We start from the raw sequence: 22,280 nt of genomic DNA on the forward strand, positions 1-22,280 counted from the left end.
TCTTTGTTGAGCCCACTGGGCTTGAGCCATATGTTCCTTCACAATAGGCATTACTTGTGTAATTCTGTCTTGCATTTGGGCCACATGTTCAATTACACTTCTATGAGGGGAACTCTTACTCTCCCATGTTTCCCTCGCAATGTCCAATATCCCCCGGGGGTGTCTCCCATACAACAGCTCAAAGGGAGAGAACCCTGTGGACGATTGGGGAACCTCTCGGATCGCAAACATTAATTACGGTAGTAGACAATACCACTTTTTCCTGTCTTTATCAACCACCTTCTTCAGCATTTGTTGTAACGTTTTGTTAAACCTTTCTACTAACCCATCTGTCGGAGGGTGATACACTGAAGTACGGAGTTGTGTCACCTTCAGAAGTTTACAAAGTTCTTTTAGTTACCCTAGACCTAAACAGTGTGCCCTGATCCGTTAGTACCTCCTTAGGAAGGCCTACACGGCTGGAGACCTGAAATAACTCTTTGGCAATGGTTTTGGCAGAGGTGTTTCGGAGAGGAATTGCCTCTGGGTAACGGGTGGCATAGTCCATTATCACCAAGATGTGTTGGTGCCCCCTAGCAGACTTTAGCAAAGGGCCAACCAAATCCATGGCGATCCTTTCAACAGAGACCTCAATGACGGGCAGAGGAACCAAAGGACTGCGAAAATGTGGCATTGGGGCTGAAATCTGACACACTAGACAGGAAGAGCAGTACATTTCCACTTCCTTATTAACCCCAGGCCAATAGAATCTCTGTACTATTCTGTCTCGGGCCTTTTCAGCTCCTAAATGTCCCCCTAGAATGTGCCCATGGGCCAGCTCTAAGACCAATTTGCGGTAAGATTTAGGTACCACCAGTTGCTCTATGGTTTCCTCCGCCCTCTGTGACACCTGGTATAATAGGTCTCCTTCTGTGATAAAGTACAGGAGGGCAATCCTCTTGTCGGGATTCACTAATTCCCCCTCTATTTTTACTACATTCTCTCGGGCCCTTAGTAATGTAGGGTCCTTAAGTTGTTCAGTGGCAAAATTTTCCCTGTGTACTTCTAAGTCAAACACTAGGGGTGGCTGTTCCACTTCTGAGTTTGTAGGCTCCTCCCTAGGCCCTGTTTCCCCTGCTAATACTGACAAAGGAAATTCAGGTGAATCCTCACCCACAGAGGATTCCCTATGAGAACCTTCAGGCTCTGAAGGACCGGTCAATGGGAAATCTGGGCCATTCCAGAGCTTCCAGAATTTTGGGAAATCCCTTCCCACAATGGCGTCATGTGGTAGTTTGGGAACTAGACCCACCTGATGGCACGGGTTACCCAGGGAGGTCTCAAAGGATACTGTCACCACAGGATACTCTCGAGTGTCCCCATGAATGCAAATGACTGCCAGTTTTCTAGAGTTCAAGATTTTTCCCCTTACCAGTTCAGTGTTGACTAAGGTAACCAAGCTACCTGAATCCAATAACTCTACAGCATTTCTACCATCAATACACATTTTGCATAAAGGCTTCTCATTTCCCTTTACAGCAGTGCAAGTAATAGTTGCAAATAGGGACTGCCGTCTCTCTGTAAGAAAGTCACAGTGCATTGGTTCATCCGTACTTGGGCAATCTGCTGCTACATGTCCCTCTTCCCACCAGCGGTAACAGATTATCCTTCTGCTCACCTCTGGCGGGTTTGGCCTTCCAGGTCGCTCGCGCCAGATATTGGACACAGTCCCAAAAGTACCTTTCGTTCCCCCTTTTCCATTCTCTCCACCCCCATCCCTTGGTGAAATCTTACCCATAGCCGGGGATGGTCTGGTCTTGGGGTGGAAAGTCTGTGAGTCCTTGAGGGAAGACGTAAGATTTTCAGTCGCTAGATATCTCTCCACAAGGTCCCCAAGCTTGTCTGCTGTTTCCGAATCTCCATGACTCTCCTATTTCTGCAAGGTAGTAGGGAGAGACCTCAGAAACTTGTCCATCACCACCCTTTCCAAAATCTTTGGTCCAGACAGTGTATCTGGCTGCAGCCATTTCCTGGTCAAATGAATAAGGTCATACCTTTGGGATCGGGTTGGTTTTCCCAGTCGATAACTCCAGTTGTGTACCCGATGAGCCCAGACAGCCAGGGTTACGCCCAGCCGTGCCAAAAGTTCCATTTTTAAATGATCATAGTTCTTGGCTTCCTCAGGCTCAAGGTCAAAATAAGTCTTTTGGGACTCGCCAGATAGTAGGGGGGCCACTAGTCAAGCCCACTGTTCTTTAGGCCAACTTTCTTTTCCAGCTGTCCTTTCAAACATGGTCAGAAACATCTCAGGGTCCTCATCTGCAGTCATCTTTGGCAGCAGGTGACTTACACGAAAAGATGGTATGGTAGTAGAATCACTCCCAGCCTCAGTCTGCTGCCTCTGCTGAAGCTGTTTCATGATGGCCGCAATTTGCTGTTGGTGTACTGCAAGGCTCTGTTGCAAACTTGCATTTGTTTGCTGCTGATTTGCATTTGCCAAAGCAAGCAGTCTCAGTATCTCTTCCATGCTGGCCTTACTTAACCTACCTGCATCCTCCACCATATGTGAGGGATTAGCCCAGTAGCGGGTTGTGCTTGACCCCCTGGTTGGGTCAGAACACCGTGAAAGAGGCTCAGCACGACAGCAGGTACTTGGTGAAAAGTTGTGCTTTATTTACAAGTCTGGTGAACACACGGTGCATAAGTCCAAAAACAGCAAAACAAATAAAAACAGAAAATAAAGCCTGGCCACACTAGGCTACTAACTACAAACACAGGTTTCCTATCTAGCTGTCTGAATACAGCCTACCGCTGCACAGACACAGGGTGTTCACACAGTCCAAGATCACACAGATTATTTCTCACCACAGGATGGTTTGGTTGCTCCCCAGTCTGTCCTGCACAGCCAACTGGTTCCAGGTTGGAGCATCCTCCCTAAGCAGCCTGGGAGTTTTATAGAGCCCTTAACTCACTACACCTGAGCTCATTACATCATCAGTGAGCCAAACAGGCTGACTACACAGCATATGTATAACATGAACCTGGGACAAACATACCTCCCATCCTGGACACAACCCTTAGTTCTACCTGACCTGCTGTCACAATATATAGTATATACTGTACATTTAGTCAGGTTGAAAAAGATGCAAGCCAATCTAGTTCAACCAATAGATATGAAAGCCAATCTAGATCAAGCAATAGAGACGCAAGCCAATCTAGTTCAACTAATAGAGACACAAGTCAATCTTGTTCAGATAATAGAGAAGCAAGCCAATCTAGCTCAACCAATGGAGAAGCAAGCCAATCTAGCTCAACCAATGGAGAAGCAAGTCAATCTACTTCAACCAAGAGAGACGCAAGTCAATCTAGTCCAACCAATAGAGACACAAGTTAATCTAGTTCAACCAATATTTATTTATTTCAGGTACTTATATAGCGCCGTCAATTTACACAGCGCTTTACATATATATTGTACATTCACATCAGTCCCTAACCCTCAAGCGGTGTACAATCTAAGGTCCCTAACTCACATTCATACATACACATACTGGGGCCAAGTAACGTACCAGCATGTTTTTGGAGTGTGGGAGGAAACCGGAGTACCCGGAGGAAACCCACACAGTCACAGGGAGAACATGCAAACTCGAGGCAGGTGGTGCCATGGTTGAGATTCGAACCAGCGACACTAGTACTGCCAGACGGAAGTGGTACCCATTTAGCCACTGTGCTGCCCAATAGAGACGCAAGTCAATCTAATTCAATTAATAGAGACGCAAGCCAATCTAGTTCAACCAATAGAGACGCAAGTCAATCTAGTTCAATTATTAGAGACACAAGTCAATCTAGTTCAACCAATAGAGATACAAGCCAATCTAGTTCAACCAATAGAGATGCAAGTCAATCTAGTTCAAATAATAGAGACGCAAGCCAATCTAGCTCAACCAATGGAGACACAAGTCAATCTAGTTCAACCAATGGAAACGCAAGTCAATCTAATTCAATTAATAGAGACGCAAGCCAATCTAGTTCAACCAATAGAGAAGAAAGTCACTCTAGTTCAACCAATAGAGACGCAAGCCAATCTAGTTCAATAGAGAAGCAAGTCAGTCTAATTCAATTATTAGAGACGCAAGTCAAGCTAGTTCAACCAATAGAGACACAAGCCAATTTAGTTCAAGCAATAGAGACGCAAGTCAGTCTAGTTCAATTATTAGAAACACAAGTCAATCTAGTTCAACCAATAGAGACACAAGCCAATCTAGCTCAACCAATGGAGACGCAAGCCAATCTAGCTCAGCCAATGGAGACGCAAGCCAATCTAGTTCAAGCAATAAAGACGTAAGTCAATCTAGCTCAACCAATAGAGACGCAAGCCAATCTAGCTCAACCAATGGAGACGCAAGCCAATCTAGCTCAACCAATGGAGACGCAAGTCAATCTAGTTCAAGCAATAGAGACGCAAGCCAATCTAGTTTAACCAATAGAGACGCAGGCCAATCTAGTTCAATCAATGGAGATGCAAGTCAATCTAGTTCAACTAATAGAAAAGCAAGCCAATCTAATAGAGCAAAAATGAATACAAGAGTACCTCCATTTTTGTTGAAAACAAACATTCCCCTCTGGGTGATCTATGTACATTGCAGGGATTTTAACAAACTTTATCGCAGATTCCTACCTTTTATTATTCTGTTGTTTCTCTGTGTCCGTGTGCAGAGTGAGTGTGAATGGGAGTGATTTTATAATTATCAATCAGCTGCTGCACCTGCAGTGTTCTAATGAGGAAAGTGGTAGGGTCTGCATCCATTTAGATGTGATTTCTTTTTGGGAGTATCTGACCAAAAATCAAATATTTGTTGCAGGGGATGCTTAAAATTGGATTTGTAGCTTAGTACACACTCCTGGGAAAATCAGTGAACCAATCAAACAAGCAGGAAATTACATTTCGGGGGGGTTGTCTTGTACGTCATCTGTGTACAGATCGCCTCTGGGCAGCCATATAGCATTCTACAGAAAATTGTAGCACTGTAGATTGAAAAGGAAAGTTCATTTTTAATAACATTCAATTACAATATGACTTGTGTTGCAATTGTATATTTACTTCTTTTTTTTATTATTATTTGCTATTTTTTTCCCAGGAAAGTGGAGTTACCCTTTAAATCATTGCTTTTTTATTTTTTTTACAATCTACACTGCATTTAACAAAAAGTGAAGAGTAAAGTAAATGATCTTGATTCCACTTGATATAGTACTGCCATGCAAAACAAGAAGACATGTCCTAGATTTCCAGCAACACATAGGAGGTGAGGGATTTACTGGAGGATGCAAAATCGGGCGCAGTTCTGCAATCGGGCGCAGTTCCAGGTTTTAGTGTTAAACTTTAATTGAGCAAACTGATGTGAGAAGCTGATTGGCTGCCCTGGATTTTGCACTCTCCAGTTTTAGTAAATCTCCCCTTCTGGATAATTATTATGTATAACTAGCAAATGGTGGTTATTCAATGAAAGTATACTGTGCTTCCTTTCTTCCACAGATCCTGGAGATAGCCCCCAATGGCGCTGGGGCAGGAAGAGACATCGTGGCTGTCGTTGATCACTTTAGCATTTCTTCTGCACATGTGTTTTCTGCCACCAGGAAGAGGGTAGGAGATGGCACGTGCTTCATAGGAAGCGTACATCCTATCCATTCTTCTCAATGACCACATGTGTAAGGGGCATTCTTCCCAATGACCACACATGTAGGGGCATTCTTCCCAATGACCACACATGTAGGGGGCATTCTTCCCAATGACCACACGTGTAAGGAGCTTTCTTCCCAATGACCACACGTGTAAGGGGCATTCTTCCCAATGACCACACATGTAGGGGCATTCTTCCCAATGACCACACATGTAGGGGGCATTCTTCCCAATGACCACACGTGTAAGGGGCATTCTTCCCAATGACCACATGTGTAAGGGGCATTCTTCCCACCGACCATCACACTAATGTATCATAAGTTGTAGATATAGTCATTAGTAGCCAGGGTTCCCCGAGACTGGAAAGTTGAGAATAGCTGGACTATACAATTAAAATGATATTTACAGTTGTAAACGGTCCTGAATAATGTGACAGTGAGTGGGCGAGAACAAGAAAATTTTAGAAACAAGCTAAAAGTACAATAATGACAAAGAACCCCATTTTATACCTGGACACACAATAAAGTCTGATGTAGACCAAGGACATCTCCAAGATGCAGTTATAACAAGTCCAAAAAATGGGATTCTTTTTAGGCCCTCAAAGAAAAGAAGACAAATGTAAGGCAAATACATTTTATTGAATGTGCAATAAAACATTAATAAAATCCACTCTGGTTAGAAAGGTTTCCCAAAAAAATGCTCATATTACCGACCTGCCACCCATCTTTCCCTGATGATGAGTCTCTTGAAACTTGCCGGATTCATAGGTAACAATTAGTCAAAGTCTTACTGGTTGTAAAGAATGTATGAACATACTGTCAGGACCTGGGTCTGAACCTGCGATCTCTGCTGTATCTGGTGATGTCTCTTGTTGCTGAACCACCTGGGATGCTGGACAGCTCCTCACACAGTTCCTTGAATGATCCTGCCTTGAACCTTGTTTCTCTTCAACCTTGAACTCTTTGCTCCTCCAATTAACTTCCTATTTTAGCCATGCCTTTGCACTTGCAGATGCTGGACAGCTTCCCAGACAGTTCCTTGAATGATCCTGCCTTGAACCTTGTTTCTCTTGAACCCTGAACTCTTTGCTCCTCCCATGAACTTCCTATTTTAACCATGCCTTTGCACTTCCTGTTTGCTGCGCTACCGGGGATGCTGGACAGCTTCCCAGACAGTTCCTTGAATGATCCTGCCTTGAACCTTGTTTCTCTTCAACCTTGAACTCTTTGCTCCTCCAATTAACTTCCTATTTTAGCCATGCCTTTGCGCTTGCAGATGCTGGACAGCTTCCCAGACAGTTCCTTGAATGATCCTGCCTAGAACCTTGTTTCTCTTGAACCTTGAACTCTTTGCTCCTCCCATGAACTTCCCATTTTAGCCATGCCTTTGCACTTCCTGTCGACCAGGTTATTGTGCTCTCTCTAGCCAATATCTCGCTCTTGTCACTCCTGCTGTTGTCCATATTTCCGCTACCACTTGTTACCAACCTTTGGCTTGTTCCTTGACTATGCTTCTGCTTAATCTCAACTTGCAACCACTTGTTGTTGACCATTTGGCTTCTTTACTGACTATGCTTCTGCTCGATCCGCTTCTGGACCCCGGTTTCCTCACCTCCTAGTGGGCTGATCCTGAGGATCGCCACCTGGTACTAACATGCAGCAAAACCCATCTGCACCATCAGGAGCTCTGGTGAACATTGGTTAGTACTTGGACTCCACACCTCGGGTGAGAATGTGTCAACCGTCAGGGTCACCTGCTGCTGGACTTACCTAGCTGGCCAGTGGGAGCGTCTCTACTGCTGTAGCTATTGGTCTCCAAGCCTGACCTCCAACCATGACACATTCTTATGACATGCGTGTCACTAGGTGATCCTATAAACATTGTCATCCAACTTTTTAATCAGCCTTGATTTTATTAATGTTTTATGAGATGGTCAATAACATTTATTTCTCTTACATTTTCTTTGGTGCATAAATTTTTTTTTATTTTCTGGACTTTGGTACCTTTTTATACCTTTTATAATCAGAGGTTGAATGTAATATATGATGGTTTGCTTGTGTCAGGAAGGGGGGGTGTCAACACTACTGTTATCATAATAGTCTCTTCCTTTAACCCATCGCCTACCGGACATTTTTACCCCCTTCCTGGCCAGGTCAATTTTCAGCTTTCAGTGCTGTCACACTTTGACTATTGCACGGTCATGCAACATAGTACCCATATGAAATTTTTTAAAAAAATTTTCACACAAATACAGTTTTCTTTTCGTTTTACTTAATTGCCACTGGGGTTTTCTATTTTATGCACTATAAACGAAAAAAGAGCAACAAATTTTAAAAACATTTTCTTAGTTTCTGTTATAAGGTTTTGCAAACAGATCATTTTTCTCCTTCACTGATGTTTGTTGATTAGGCAGCACTGATGAGGCAGCACTGATGGGCACTGATAGGCTGCACTGATGAGGTGGCACTGGTTAGCATTGATGAGGAGGCACTGATGCTGCTGCACTGATATGTAGCACTTATGGGCACTGATAGGCGGCAGTGATGGGCACTAATAAGCAGCACTGAAGGGCACTGACAGGCACTGACTGGTGGCACTGCTGGGCGGCACTAATCAGTGCCCTGATTATTAGTGTAGATGTCCTCTGTGACACTTGCCGGTTATTAGGAGTACTACTCACACTGTGCGGAAAGTGCTGCTGATAACCAGAAACTGTATTTACTTTGTGATCAGATGTGTCATTGGACACAGCTGATCATGAGGTAAAAGACCGCTGTGATTGGCCTTTTACCATGTCATGTGATCAGCTGTGTCCGTGGGATACAGCTGATCACAGACAGTGCCGGGTGCGTGCCACTGGGGGGTGCGTTCTGGGAGGACATCATATGATGCCCTCCCAGAACTGGACAACTGCGCTGTAGATGTCATTCGGCTATAGCACGGTTGTAAAATGGTTAACAAGGATAAGAGGCTGCAATAGCTGTCTGCACTTCATATCTGCAGCATTTTGCCCCAATTCCCTAAGTGAGATTCCCTATGGTTTTTTTATTTCCAGATGCTGTAGGCCGGCTTTTCCCAAACAGGGTTCTGTGGAACCCTAGCTTTTCTCCAAAGTTTGCTAGGTGTTCCCTGAGCAGTGTCTGCCTTTCATTTAAGTAACCACTGGCACCAGTTATCTTTTTTGTTATCTGTAAGGGGGAATTTTTCCAACTGATCACCAATGTAAGGAGCATACTTCCTACCAACCACCAATGTAAAGGACATTTTTCCCACTGATCACCAATGTAAGGAGAAGTCTTCCCACTGACCACCAATATAAGGGGTGTTCTTTCCACTGACCACCAATGTAAGGGGCATTCTTCCCACTGACCCCCAATGTAAGGACCATTCTTCCTACTGACCCCCAATGTAAGGGACATTCTTCCCACTGATCACCAATGTAAGGGACATTCTTCCCACTGACCGCCAATGTAAGGGACATTCTTCCCACTGATCACCAATGTAAGGGACATTCTTCTCACTGACCACCAATGTAAGGGACATTCTCCCCACTGACCACCAATGTAAGGGACATTCTTCCCACTGATCACCAATGTAAGGGACATTCTTCCCACTGACCACCAATGTAAGGGACATTCTTCCCACTGACCACCAATGTAAGGGACATTCTTCCCACTGACCCCCAATGTAAGAGGCATTCTTCCCACTGATCACCAATGTAAGGAACATTCTTCTCACTGACCACCAATGTAAGGGACATTCTTCCCACTGATCTCTAATGTAAGGGACATTCTTCCCACTGACCACCAATGTAAGGGACATTCTTCCCACTGATCTCTAATGTAAGGAGCATTCTTCCCACTGATCTCTAATGTAAGGAGCATTCTTCCCACTGATCTCTAATGTAAGGGGCATTCTTCCCACTGATCACCAATGTAAGGAACATTCTTCTCACTGACCACCAATGTAAGGGACATTCTTCCCACTGATCTCTAATGTAAGGAGCATTCTTCCCACTGATCTCTAATGTAAGGAGCATTCTTCCCACTGATCTCTAATGTAAGGGGCATTCTTCCCACTGATCACCAATGTAAGGGACATTCTTCCCACTGACCCCCAATGTAAGGAACATTCTTCCCACTGATCACCAATGTAAGGGGCATTCTTCCCACTGACCCCCAATGTAAGGGGAATTCTTTCCACTGTTTACCAATGTAAATGGGCATTCTTCCCAATTTTTCTTTATTAAAATTCGTGCAATCAATAAACATAAAATAATACACAGAAAATACAAAAATAAATAATTATATACATATTTACATAAAAACGAAAATAAATACGGCAAAATCTGCTGTCAGACAAAAGCAAAACGCTCAGAAATGTCATTACTGGGGGAATAAATCTTACTACCACTCACATCACTACACCAGACATAAAATCTGAGAGGTCAAGAAACAACCCTTCCCCCATTATGCATGCAGCCCTTCTTCAAAAAGAAGATTTTAACCAACAGAAACTAAAGGAGTGAAAAGAACAGCATAAGAAAAGAGCCCCTCACCCAGAGATGGACAGTTCATCAAAGGCAGGTCTGATATTCTTCCGTGGCCTTATCAAGACTGCCGAGACTCCCTGCTCTTCTCAAGACCCTGAATCTTCCCAACCTCACCCAGAATATTGTACACCACCACCCCAACAGGGAGGACTTTTTTCCGCAGGGTAATCGACACCGTGCATTCCATGTGAAGTACTGAACAACTATACTAACTAGAAAAAGTGTGTCCAAATCAAAGTCCCAGTGAGCTGGGAATGCCCCGTACACCCACTCTGCATAACGCATGCAATAGAGAAAGGGGATGCCCAGAACCCTTCCCACCCTTTTATACACCTCTATGTTAAAGGGACACTGGAGCAGAAAGTGGTCCATAGACTCCACTTTAACAACACACTCTGCTGTAGGACAATCCCGATCATCCACAGGACGGTGCTTCAGGTTCCCTCTCACATAGAGCCTTCCATGAAAAGCGAGTCAGACTTGATCCCTAAACTTCAATGGGATTCTCACCAAGTTAATTAAACGCAATCCCTCCCTCATTACAGAGCCTGGGCAATCCTTTAAGGCCAGTGACACACCGAAAGCAGAAGCCAAAATTCTCTCCTCCAGAAGCTTCCTGGGAAGGGACCTGATATCCTCCTCTGCCACTTGCCACTGCCAAAGTATTTTCAGACATGGGGCAACATAAGTCGGAAGCCTGCCATGTTGGACTCTCAGACTTTTCACGGGCCTGCCATCTTCCCAGCCACGCAGAAAAGGTTTAAACCAAGACTGAAAAATACCCACCCATCCCGGTGGGGTCTCTGCTAACATATTACCAAGATTGTACTTTAAAAAGAGCAAAGAAAAGAAAACTATCGGGTTGACCATTCCTAGGCCACCCTCCCGCCTGGACAGGTAAGTTACATTACATTTGATCAGGTTCAGCCTATTTCCCCATAACAGTTGGAAAAAACAGCTATAGACCCTTGCATAGAGAGATACCGGCAAGATACAGACGAAGCTGACATATAAAAAGATCGGGATCAGGTAAGTTTTGATCGAGTCAACCCTCTCCCTCAAGGAAAGCCTCCATCTCTTCCAGCTTGCTACTTTGGTATTGGCATCTACCACCCGGCTATCCCAATTTTGATGACTATAGTAACCAGGACCAAATTTTATGCCCAAAACTTTAATTTCCTGTTGGGGCTCCAGAAAAACATTCGGAAGTTCGAAGCTTTCACCCTCCGCACCCATCCAGAAAACTTCACTCTTTTCATGGTTGACTTTAGAGTCAGAAGCCTCCGTGTACTGCTCTATCACAGAGACCACCTCCTGCACCTCCTCACTCCCAGTGATAGTAGCAGACACATCATCAGCATAGGCAACGACCTTCAAAGGCGGCGCACCAGCAATGCCCAGAGGCACCTCGCACAATGCTGCACCCTCTATCCTTCTTACAAAGGGGTTGATTGCGAAAGCATATAGCAGGGGGATCAAAGGACATCCCTGGCACACACCAGAGCCGACCTCAAAAGGCCGTCCAACCCAACCATTAACAAGTGGTTAGCTCTCAGAACCTCTATATAATGTCTTCAGCCAATCTATAAACCTCCCCTGTAGGCCGTATCTACCAAGCAGCAACCACAGATATTCATGATTCACTCGATCAAAAGATTTTGCCTGATCCAATGCCAGCAAATACTTTCTACATCCAGAAGCCCTGCATCGTTCCAAAGCCTCCCAGATAGCCAAAACTGCTGAAAAGGTACTTCTACCTTGGACCGAACAGTGCTGATGGCTGGACAACAAATCGCCTGCTACTGACATCAAATGCCAAAAAAGAATCTTTGCCAAGATCTTTCTATCAATATTGAGAAGACTGGTGGACAGTTTTCAATCTTTACCTTTTGACAGAAGAATCACAGCGGATTGCCTCATGCAGGGAGAGAGAGAACCCTCTTTTAGACAGCTGTTGTGAAATTCAGCTGTCAATCCATCTGGCCCAGGCGATTTTTTGGTAGCCAGCTTGACAATAGCATGAACTACCTCATCCGCTGAAATTGGTTCTGTCAAATTCATCAAATGCAATGTACCATTTCCCAGTCCTGGAGTAGAATCCAGAAAGCTTTCCATCCTGTACCGGGTGAGATCCTTTCTTCCCAGGAAGTCTGCATAATATGACCCAAAGATCTCCAAGATCCCTGATCTGGACTTTATCAGGGAACCCGTACTGTCTCTCAGGCCAATGACCGTCTTAACTGCTATGCCTTGCTTACAGTTCTGGTAAGGATCAGGCGAGTGATATTTCCCATAATCCCTCTCCAGAACCAAGGAGGCATGCCGGTCCTGTTGACACCTCCTAAGAAGAAGCTTCACTTCAAAAATCTCCCCTGGATCTCCTCCATACTGAGAAGACGATCAAGCTTCCTCTGCAAATGCTGGTAGGCAATATACATACCAAGCTGCTTCTTCTTACTTATGGCCTTGAAAAGTCCAATTTGTTTCACAAGCTCCGACCACTCTGACTTACTGCTGCAAAAGTCTAGAATAGAAACCTGTGCCTGAAAAAAGGATTGTCTTACCTCTACATCTTCCAGGAGAGCTGAATTCAGTTTCCAGACACCCCTTCCCCTGGGTGGAGAGTCTGAGACATTCAGAGTCACAGACAGCATACAGTGGTCAGAGAACTCCACCGCCCTCAACTCAGGAGCTGGGAAAGCAGAGTTCTCCTTTAAAAAAAACCTGTCTATCCTGCTCTGACTATTCCCTCTCTGAAAAGTGAACCCCGTGCTGCCAGGGCAGTGCTTAATGTGCACATCTACCAGGCCTGCCTGTCTAACCAAATCTCTGAGAAAAACGCTATCATAACCCAGCCTGTCTATGGAGCCTTGCCTGTCTTCAGGCCTGGTGTTAAGTCCCCTCCAAAGACAACCTGCTTGGACGTAAAAAGGAAGGGTTTGATCTTCATGAGTAGGCATTTCCTGCCCCATTTTGACTGCGGTCCGTAGATATTAATGAGGCGCAGGTCCTGCCACCTAACAAACATCTAAGACCATGCATCTCCCCATTTCTACCTCAATTACCTCGCGGTACGTTACCATATCAATTTTAAAAAGCACCGCAACTCCGCTCCAACGTTCAGCCTCAAGAGGCCAAAAGGAGGGACCACATCTCCATTTCCGTTTTGCTAGATAGACATCGGCCAATGTATTGAGCCAGGTCTCTTGCAACAATAAAATCTCAGCATCAAACTCGCCGAGCAAACTCACTGACAAAGCGCATGCACGCAAAACGCGTCTCCACGGTTACCAGCTCTGCTTGCATTCCAAGGCCAGGATCCAGCTTCCGCCCTCACCTAGGTCATAGTGATGTCACATCTGGAGCGCCGCAATCCCCCAGCTGGCTCAGCCGCATACCGCAGCTGAGCTTCCTTCCCTGCTTGGGTCCAGTGAGGAGCAGACGGTCCACTGCACTATCCTGGTGGAGATTATATTTATTGTCATCCCATTTATGGCTTATTGAGCACCAAAAAAGGTATACCTCCTTGGGAGGTGAACTTTGTGTTACCATACTCTCAGCAGCAGTGAGTAGTGACCCCTTATGGTTGAACATTTGCCTTTGACTCTCTGGTGTACTTGCTTCAGCAAGCCTCCCGAAGACAGGAGGCCATCTGGTTTTGGCTGGGTGGACCACAAGTAATCCCAGTCCCTGTCAGGAGCCTTGCTCCCCAGGGGATCAGGACCAGGAACTTTTTTCTCCAGGGGAGGGCTACGCGTACACCCTGTTCACTTTTGTGTGCGCACTTTTCTTTGCACCTGGTGTTAGGTTTCAAGTGTACTCACTGCACAGCGGAACTTCGAAATCTCTGTAGCTTAACGGGTAAATATCAAGTGCCGGACTGCTCCTGCGGTATGGATATGTACCATTCACATCTATGGCTCCATGTCCTCATGCACACTTGACGTTTTGATAACGCTGGTAATTTTAACTGTGTAAACAGTAATGGTGTGAACCTCCTGCGCTCCCAAGTGTTGTTAAACTAAAAAGTAAAATAAATATGTGTATAAATCCCAAAGGGAGCTGCTAACATTAAATCATATACCAGTGATTACGATAGATAAAAGTAATAAGGAATGCAGCGCTACATTCAAATCATAAAAATGTGAATGTGGGATCCCAAAATATCATATAAGTTAAATTAAATAAAATGTGACGGTGTTAACAATACATATTAATAGGTGCTCATCAATAATACCATAGACACAAATATAATAAATAGCTCAAAACATGTGAAAAAACATATGAAAAAAACCATATCCATATATATATGCATGAAACAAAATTACACTTATATATGATGTAATCACACGTGCCTGTTGTGAAGTGAAATAACCATAATAATGGTGCAAACAAAAATATATCTCAAAGTCCAAAAAGTATTATTGGTGACAAAACAGTAAACGGTGCTTCCAAATAATACTGTTAGTGACCATAGGTGAAACTCGTGCAGATTTCTGAGTGTATACAAATCTGAGAATCCAACCACCATCTGGATTAGCCTCTCACCTCATCCCTTCGACCCTTGCGGATCAAAGAGCAGTAGTGGATCCCTCTCACGGATCCTCCAAGCACCAAATCACTCCAAGGGCAGTTTTCTCAGAATATAGTATTCCCACTCTGGCTCTTCTCCAGGAAAAGTTGTAGTATCAATCTTTCTTTTCAATGGTGATCAGATGTTGGAGTTGTCATGTGACTGCCTGTTGTTATGTGTGGAAAAGTAAGAAGGAACATTGAAAAAAAAGATTGATACTACAACTTTTCCTGGAGAAGAGCCAGAGTGGGAATACTATATTCTGAGAAAACTGCCTTTGGAGTGATTTGGTGCTTGGAGGATCCGTGAGAGGGATCCACTACTGCTCTTTGATCCGCAAGGGTCGAAGGGATGAGGTGAGAGGCTAATCCAGATGGTGGTTGGATTCTCAGATTTGTATACACTCAGAAATCTGCACGAGTTTCACCTATGGTCACTAACAGTATTATTTGGAAGCACCGTTTACTGTTTTGTCACCAATAATACTTTTTGGACTTTGAGATATATTTTTGTTTGCACCATTATTATGGTTATTTCACTTCACAACAGGCACGTGTGATTACATCATATATAAGTGTAATTTTGTTTCATGCATATATATATGGATATGGTTTTTTTCATATGTTTTTTCACATGTTTTGAGCTATTTATTATATTTGTGTCTATGGTATTATTGATGAGCACCTATTAATATGTATTGTTAACACCGTCACATTTTATTTAATTTAACTTATATGATATTTTGGGATCCCACATTCACATTTTTATGATTTGAATGTAGCGCTGCATTCCTTATTACTTTTAACTGTGTAAAGTCATGTTAAAAATGTGAGTTTTTCAGCTTTAAGCATTTTTGCATTAGCGTTTAGCTGCGTTTTCCCACGTATTTGTGTTTCTCAGGATTTTTCAGTGTTTTTTTTTTACCAAAAACGTTTTGCTGCGTTTTTCAGCGTTAAAGCATTTTTACAGCAGAAAACTCCTCTAGAAACCCATTAGTCCTGTTTTTTTTTCCAGCCAAAAAACGTCCCTGCCAAAAAAATGTTTATTACAGTCTATGTGTGCATGGACACCTAGGATAACATGCTCGGGGGTATACTGGCTGTAGAAAAACCATCAAAAGCCAGGAACAGCCGCTGTAAAGATGTCCGCTGTGCATGAGACATGGGTAGCCCAGCACTAGATTATAACCGGCCAGGCTGCAGACAGGATAAGAAGCTGCAGCTGTTGGAGGAGGTAGCTAAGAACTGGGGGTTTGGGGGGGCACATATGAATGGGGAAATTGTGGGAAAAACATGGACCAGTACTTTATGCACATCATTATTTAAAACAAGAGAATGATAATCCTGTGTTTACTTTACAGGTTGTCTCCCAAACATGCACCTGAAGTCGTTGATGACAGCAAGGACAATATCACCCTATTCACAAGGATCCTTGACAGACTTCTGGATGGATATGACAACAGGCTAAGACCAGGCCTGGGGGGTAAGGAGATGAGAATTCCTATTCGTGGTGCTTCAGTAAACTGTAATGGGCTGATTAATATGTAAGGGCTCTGGAACCATGGAAAAGGAAAATGGACACATTTATTTATTAAAATAATATTAGAATAAAATATCATAATTTGTCAAAATAAAAATCATAATGTGTCAGACAAAAAAGTAATAATAGTTGTACATCTACTATGTATGGACCTCAAAAAATAAAAAAAATTGAATATTGGCCCCAACATCCAAACTAAATACAAAAACATGCAAATTGTTGGGGGCTTAAAAGCCGGCTATACATGGATCGAAATTAGGCCGGTGTAGCAGGGACAGGATGAATTTTGATCTATGTATGGGCACTCTGGTTGTACAAAAGTCAATCTATTGGTGGTAGGGGTTGGGGCTGGTTATGTTTAACTGTATTGAATAGAAATGCCCGCAGCGAAAAAAGAAGAAAAGAATTAGCGCAGGGCAGGCATGACTAGGCCCAGAGTGGGAAGGAAGATGTGTAAGGGGTTAATGTTAGTATTAGGGTTGGTAAAGGATAGCTGGGGGATCTGGTTGGTAGAGGAGAGTGTAGGTGGGGTCTCCTGCACTTTAGTGTAGAGTGTTCTGGGGAGGGGCGTCAGTTGGGAGCTGGACGTGGGAAAGAGAGCTTCCCTCCCGCCCGCCCTGTTTGGTGAATGTTGTGTTCCTCCTGGGGGGGGGGGTGATTTTGGTTCCTGGGCGGTGGTTGGTCTTTGGAGGCGGTTCTTATCTTGGAGGTACAAAATGGTGTGGGACCCATCGTTGGTATGGTGTGCCCGGGAACATTCCCAGTTAACCGAGGTTTAACTGGAAGGTGGTGGTGCTGCACTGCGGATGGTATGGTTGTCTCCGAGCTGGTTGGTTGCGGCTGGAGGCCTAGTGGAATATGGTTGTCTGCAGGTGCATTTCGGATCGTTTTGGTGGTGCCTTCAAAGACCAACGACAACTCTTTATGTTTTCTGTTATAAGGAATGGTTGATGTGTTTAAACTTGATTTGTTAATAAAAGGCCGTGCTGGCCATTTACTCCAAAATTGGTGTTGTGTTTTCTGTAAGTATAGTAAGTAAAGGGGATTGGTATGGAAGGGTAATGGTGGTGTAGTGGGGTCTGGATGAACCTATCTTGGGTGCACTAGTCATGATTTACTAAAACTGGAGGGTGCAAAATCTGGTGCAGCTCTGCATAGGAACCAATCAGCTTCCAGATTTTATTGCCAAAGCTTAACTGAACAAGCTGAAGTTAGAAGCTGATTGGCTGCCATGTACAGCTGCAATAAATTGTGCACTCTCCAGCTTTAGTAAATCAACCCCTACGTGTTTGATTTTTGATGGTCCTGCATGACCAAATCTGGGAACAGCTATGGCCCTTTTTTACATTTTGTTTCTGTATTTTTTTGCATTTACCTTGTAAAAGTTCAATAAACAGAACTATCAAAAAACAAAAAAAGACAAATTCCAGGTATGGCATCCAGCTTGGACCAATGTAACTATGTGTATTTCATTCCTGTGGAAGGCCTGCTTGTACCAGGCACCGAGGTTGGCCACTTGACATGGGCGCCATTCAGAGAATGTTTTGCATTTTCTAAATTAATGCAAAGAGTTCTCTGATTGGTTGAGGTGGAGAGCATGATGTCACTGCTTCACTTCATCCAATCAGAGAATGCTTTGCGTTGAAAAACATTGCATGCATGTTCATTTGTGATATACTTTTATATAAAAATTTGAGCTCTAGTTTGTATAAATGCAAAGACTTCTTAATCTTTTAGAATCAGTGACAGAAGTTAAGACTGAAATATACGTCACCAGTTTTGGCCCCGTGTCAGACACAGACATGGTAAGTGAAGAATAGATCTCGCAAGGATGTAAACTTTTCATAAACTTGAACATTTACGCAGCGCTTTACATATTGTACATTCATATCAGTCCTTGTCCTTTAGGAGCTTACAGTCCGAGGTGTCTGACTTTACATGCATACATACAGTACATATACTAGAGTCAATGTAGACAGGATTTATGTCACCTACCAGCATGTCTTTGAAATTTGGGATCAAAACCAGAGTACCTGGAGGAAACCTACAAACTACAAACTCCATGTGTATCTTGTCCTGAGCAGGATTTGAACCAGGTACTCTAGTGCTGCAATCCGTTGTGCTGCCCCATGCATCTATAGAGTATTACTCTCTTAAGCAAACAAAGTGACATTATAGTGTACAGGGGGTTAGACAAAAAATGGAAACACTACATGATTTGCAGGTGTGAAAATGGCGACATGTTTCACAGTGAGAGCGGAAGTGACGTAACATTTTTTTGCTTCCATTGTGTGATGAGACACTCAACTAACAGGCGGGAAGCCTCTCTTTCGTCATTCACTGTGTGCGCTGCTAGTAATATGGAGTCATGTCAGAGCTTACTGAGCTTCAAAGAGGGTAGATTGTTGGTGCAGCTGGTGCCTCTGTGACCAATTTATTTGCCGTGTGGCAAGGTACAGTATCACAGGTTATGATGGCATATGCAGTTTCCAGAAAAACGGCGTCTGATAATCATAGGAGTGGTGGACATGGTCAACTGACCGAAAGAGACAAAAGGACATTGTGCAGGACTGTTCTGGAATAAGAGAACAACTGCTGCAAAAGTCACTGCAGAGCTCAATCTCAGTCTATATGGGACTTAGTCTTCACGAGACTGAGATTGAGCTCTGCGGTCACTTTTGCAGCAGTTGTTTTCCTATTCTGGGTCACAATCCTGCGCAATGCTCCTTTGTCTCTTTTGGTCAGTGGACCATGTTGACTGCGCTGATGCTTATTAGATGGCGTTTTCCCAGAAACTGCATATGCCTTCATAACCTTTCATACTGTACCTTGCGACATGGGGCAAATAAATTGTTCACAGAGGCACCAGCTAAGCGGCACCAACAATTTGCCCTCTTTGAAGCTCAGTAAGCTCTGACATGACTCTATTACTAGCAGCTCGTGAATGACAAAAGTGAGGTTTTCGCACCTGTTAGCTAGGTGTCTCATCACACAGTGGAAGCAAATGAATGCTACATCATTTCCACTTTCAATGCAAAACATGTTGTCACTTTCATACCTGCAAATCCATGTATTGTTTCTATTTTCTTGTCTAACCCCTGTACATGGAGCCTGTCCTGTCCCTGATCACGATAGACAAATCATTATTAAACAGATGGTCAAATCTTACATGTGTATTGAGGGGCATCGGCTACAGAGAATTACATCACTGAAAATTGTCTTTTGAAACATGTACTGGTTAAGATCATCTGATACAGCTAACATGTTCTAGGGGGAAAGTCCCCCTTATTCGAGGCTTGAGCAGTGGATCTTTGCTTCACCATGAAAACCTAAATTATACCTTGATAGAGACTAGCATCTCCTAACGACACTAAGAACGACCAGCTCGGTCCTTTGTACTTAGCGATTCTCAATACCCAAAAAATGGAAATAATGTATACAATATAGGTGGTGTAGTACAAATTTTAGAACTGATAATCTCTTTTGTACATTTAGGTGCTTATATTCTTGTACTGACGTATTTTGATGGCTTTCTCTTTTAGGAGTACACTATAGATGTCTTCTTTCGGCAGAGCTGGCTGGACGAGCGATTAAAATTTGACGGGCCTATAAAAACTCTGCCTCTGAATAACCTGTTGGCCAGCAAGATCTGGACCCCAGACACCTTCTTCCACAATGGAAAGAAATCCGTTGCTCATAACATGACAACACCCAACAAACTGCTGAGACTCACTTATAATGGAACTCTACTGTACACTATGAGGTGACTTGTCCTTTGTTGCAGTTATTGTAATACTGTCCATAGTAGTGTCATGTGACTAGGCTCTCCTCCTATCATGAAGTGTTGACTGTAGCATTATGCAGAGAGAACTCTGTAGGACACTGCAGGCTCCACACCATGGCCTGAGGAGTCGGGATAGTGGGGTTATAAATAGATCCTCTTCGTTTCCCTCTGAGAAACCATTAAAGGCCATCTAAACGTTGATCATATTATGTCGACCGTCACCTACAGTATATATAAAAAGTCTACACACCCCTGTTAAAATGTCAGATTTCTTTGATGTAAAAAATGAGACAAAGATAAATCATTTCAGAACTTTTTCCACTTTTAATGTGACCTATAAACTGAAATCTTTTAGGGGGGGAGAAAACATAAAAAACTAAAATAATGTGGTTGCATAAGTGTGCACTCCCTCTTATAACCGGGGATGTAGCTGTGTTTAGAATTAAGCAATCACATCCACAATCATGTTAAATAGGAGTCAGCACACAACTGCCATCATTTAAAGTGCCTCTGATTAACCCCAAGTAAAGTTCAGCTGTTCTAGTAGGTCTTTCCTGATATTTTCTTAGTCACATCCTACAGAAAAAGCCATGGTCCGCAGAGAGCTTCCAGAGCATCAGAGGGATCTCATTGTTAAAAGTTATCAGTCAGGAGAAGGGTACAAAAGAATTTACAAGGCATTAGATATACCATGGAACACAGTGAAGGCAGTCATCATCAAGTGGAGAAAGTATGGCACAACGATGACATTACCAGAACTGGACGTCCCTCCAAAATTGATGAAAAGACAAGAAGAAAACTGGTCTGGGAGGCTTCCAAGAGGCCTACAGCAACATGAAAGGAGCTGCAGGAATATCTGGCAAGTACTGGCTGTGTGGTGCATGTGACAACAATCTCCCGTATTCTTCATATGTCTGACCGATGGGGTAGAGTGGCAAGACGGAATCCTTTTCTTACAAAGAAAAACCTCCAAGCCCGTTTAAATTTTGCAAAAACACATCTGAAGTCTCCCAAAAGCATGTGGGAAAACCAAGATTGAAATTTTTGGCCATAATCCCAAAAGATATGTTTGGTGCAAAAACAACACTGCACATCATGAAAAGAACACCATACTCACCGTGAAGCATGGTGGTGGCAGCATCATGCTTTGGGGCTGTTTTTCTTCAGCTGGAACTGGGGCCCTAGTCAAGGTAGAGGGAATTATGAACAGTTCCAAATACCAGTCAATATTGGCACAAAACCTTCAGGCTTCTGCTAGAAAGCTGAACATTAAGAGGAACTTCATCTTTCATCATGACAACGACCCAAAGCATCCATCCAAATCAACAAAGGAATGGCTTCACCAGAAGAAGATGAAAGTTTTGGAATGACTCAGCCAGAGCCCAGATCTGAATCCGATGGAAGATCTGTGGGGTTGTCTGAAGAGGGCTGTGCACAGGAGATGCCCTAGCAATCTGACAGATTTGAAATGTTTCTGCAAGGAAGAGTGGGCAAATATTGCCAAGTCAAGATGTGCCATGCTGGTAGACTCATACCCAAAAAGACTGAGTGCTGGAATCACATCAAAAGGGGCTTCAACAAAGGATTAGTGTAAGGGTGTGCACACTTATGCAATCATATTATTTTAGTTTTTTTATTTTTACTTCCGTCCACTTATAATATTTCAGTTTGTTGATCAACTGAGTTGTACAGTTTATCGGTCACATTAAAGGTGGGAAAAGATATGAAATGATATATCTTTGTCTCATTTTTTTACATCTCAGAAACCTGGCATTTTAACAGGGGTGTGTAGACTTTTTATTTCCACTGTATGAGCTTGATTTTGCTGTGTAGTAACTGCAAGAGGCTGATACCAAGTCAGTTTATGGTACTTATGCTGTGTAGCCATGCTGGCTGCATATCCTACACATGTGCAGCCTTGTGGTGGGGCAGCATTTGAACTCTTCAGCCCATTCCTGCCTGGCAATGGTTGGCCCACTAGGCTCACTGAGGGGCTATGGACTCAGGATCCTTCCCTGGGCACTATTACAGAGGCATCCATTAGGAGGCCCCTGGCTTGGCCTCAACAGCACCACCCAATAGCCCTTTTATACCTTCCTCAGGCTCAACAGCACCAGACCCCAGTAGCAGCCCTTCCTACACAGGTTTCCTTTGTTCCCTTACAGCTTTACTGAACCAC

The 22,280-nt window shown here is 43.6% G+C and overlaps 1 protein-coding gene across 1 annotated transcript in view; it reads left to right on the forward strand.

Moving 5' to 3' along the window:
* LOC149446027 (gamma-aminobutyric acid receptor subunit alpha-3-like) overlaps positions 1-22,280 on the forward strand; it is a 122,972-nt gene that overhangs the window by 46,240 nt on the left and 54,452 nt on the right. The window contains exons 3-6 of the mRNA XM_089653130.1: positions 5,510-5,617; positions 16,139-16,260; positions 18,055-18,122; positions 19,860-20,080. Of these exons, the coding sequence (XP_089509256.1) occupies positions 5,529-5,617; positions 16,139-16,260; positions 18,055-18,122; positions 19,860-20,080 (500 nt within the window). The 5' untranslated portion in view covers positions 5,510-5,528. The remainder of the gene's footprint in view (positions 1-5,509; positions 5,618-16,138; positions 16,261-18,054; positions 18,123-19,859; positions 20,081-22,280) is intronic.

Source organism: Staurois parvus, unplaced genomic scaffold (genome assembly GCF_062004578.1).
Source record: "Staurois parvus isolate SC_StPar_1 unplaced genomic scaffold, SC_StPar_1.0 ptg000700l, whole genome shotgun sequence".
Lineage (NCBI taxonomy): Eukaryota > Metazoa > Chordata > Amphibia > Anura > Ranidae > Staurois > Staurois parvus.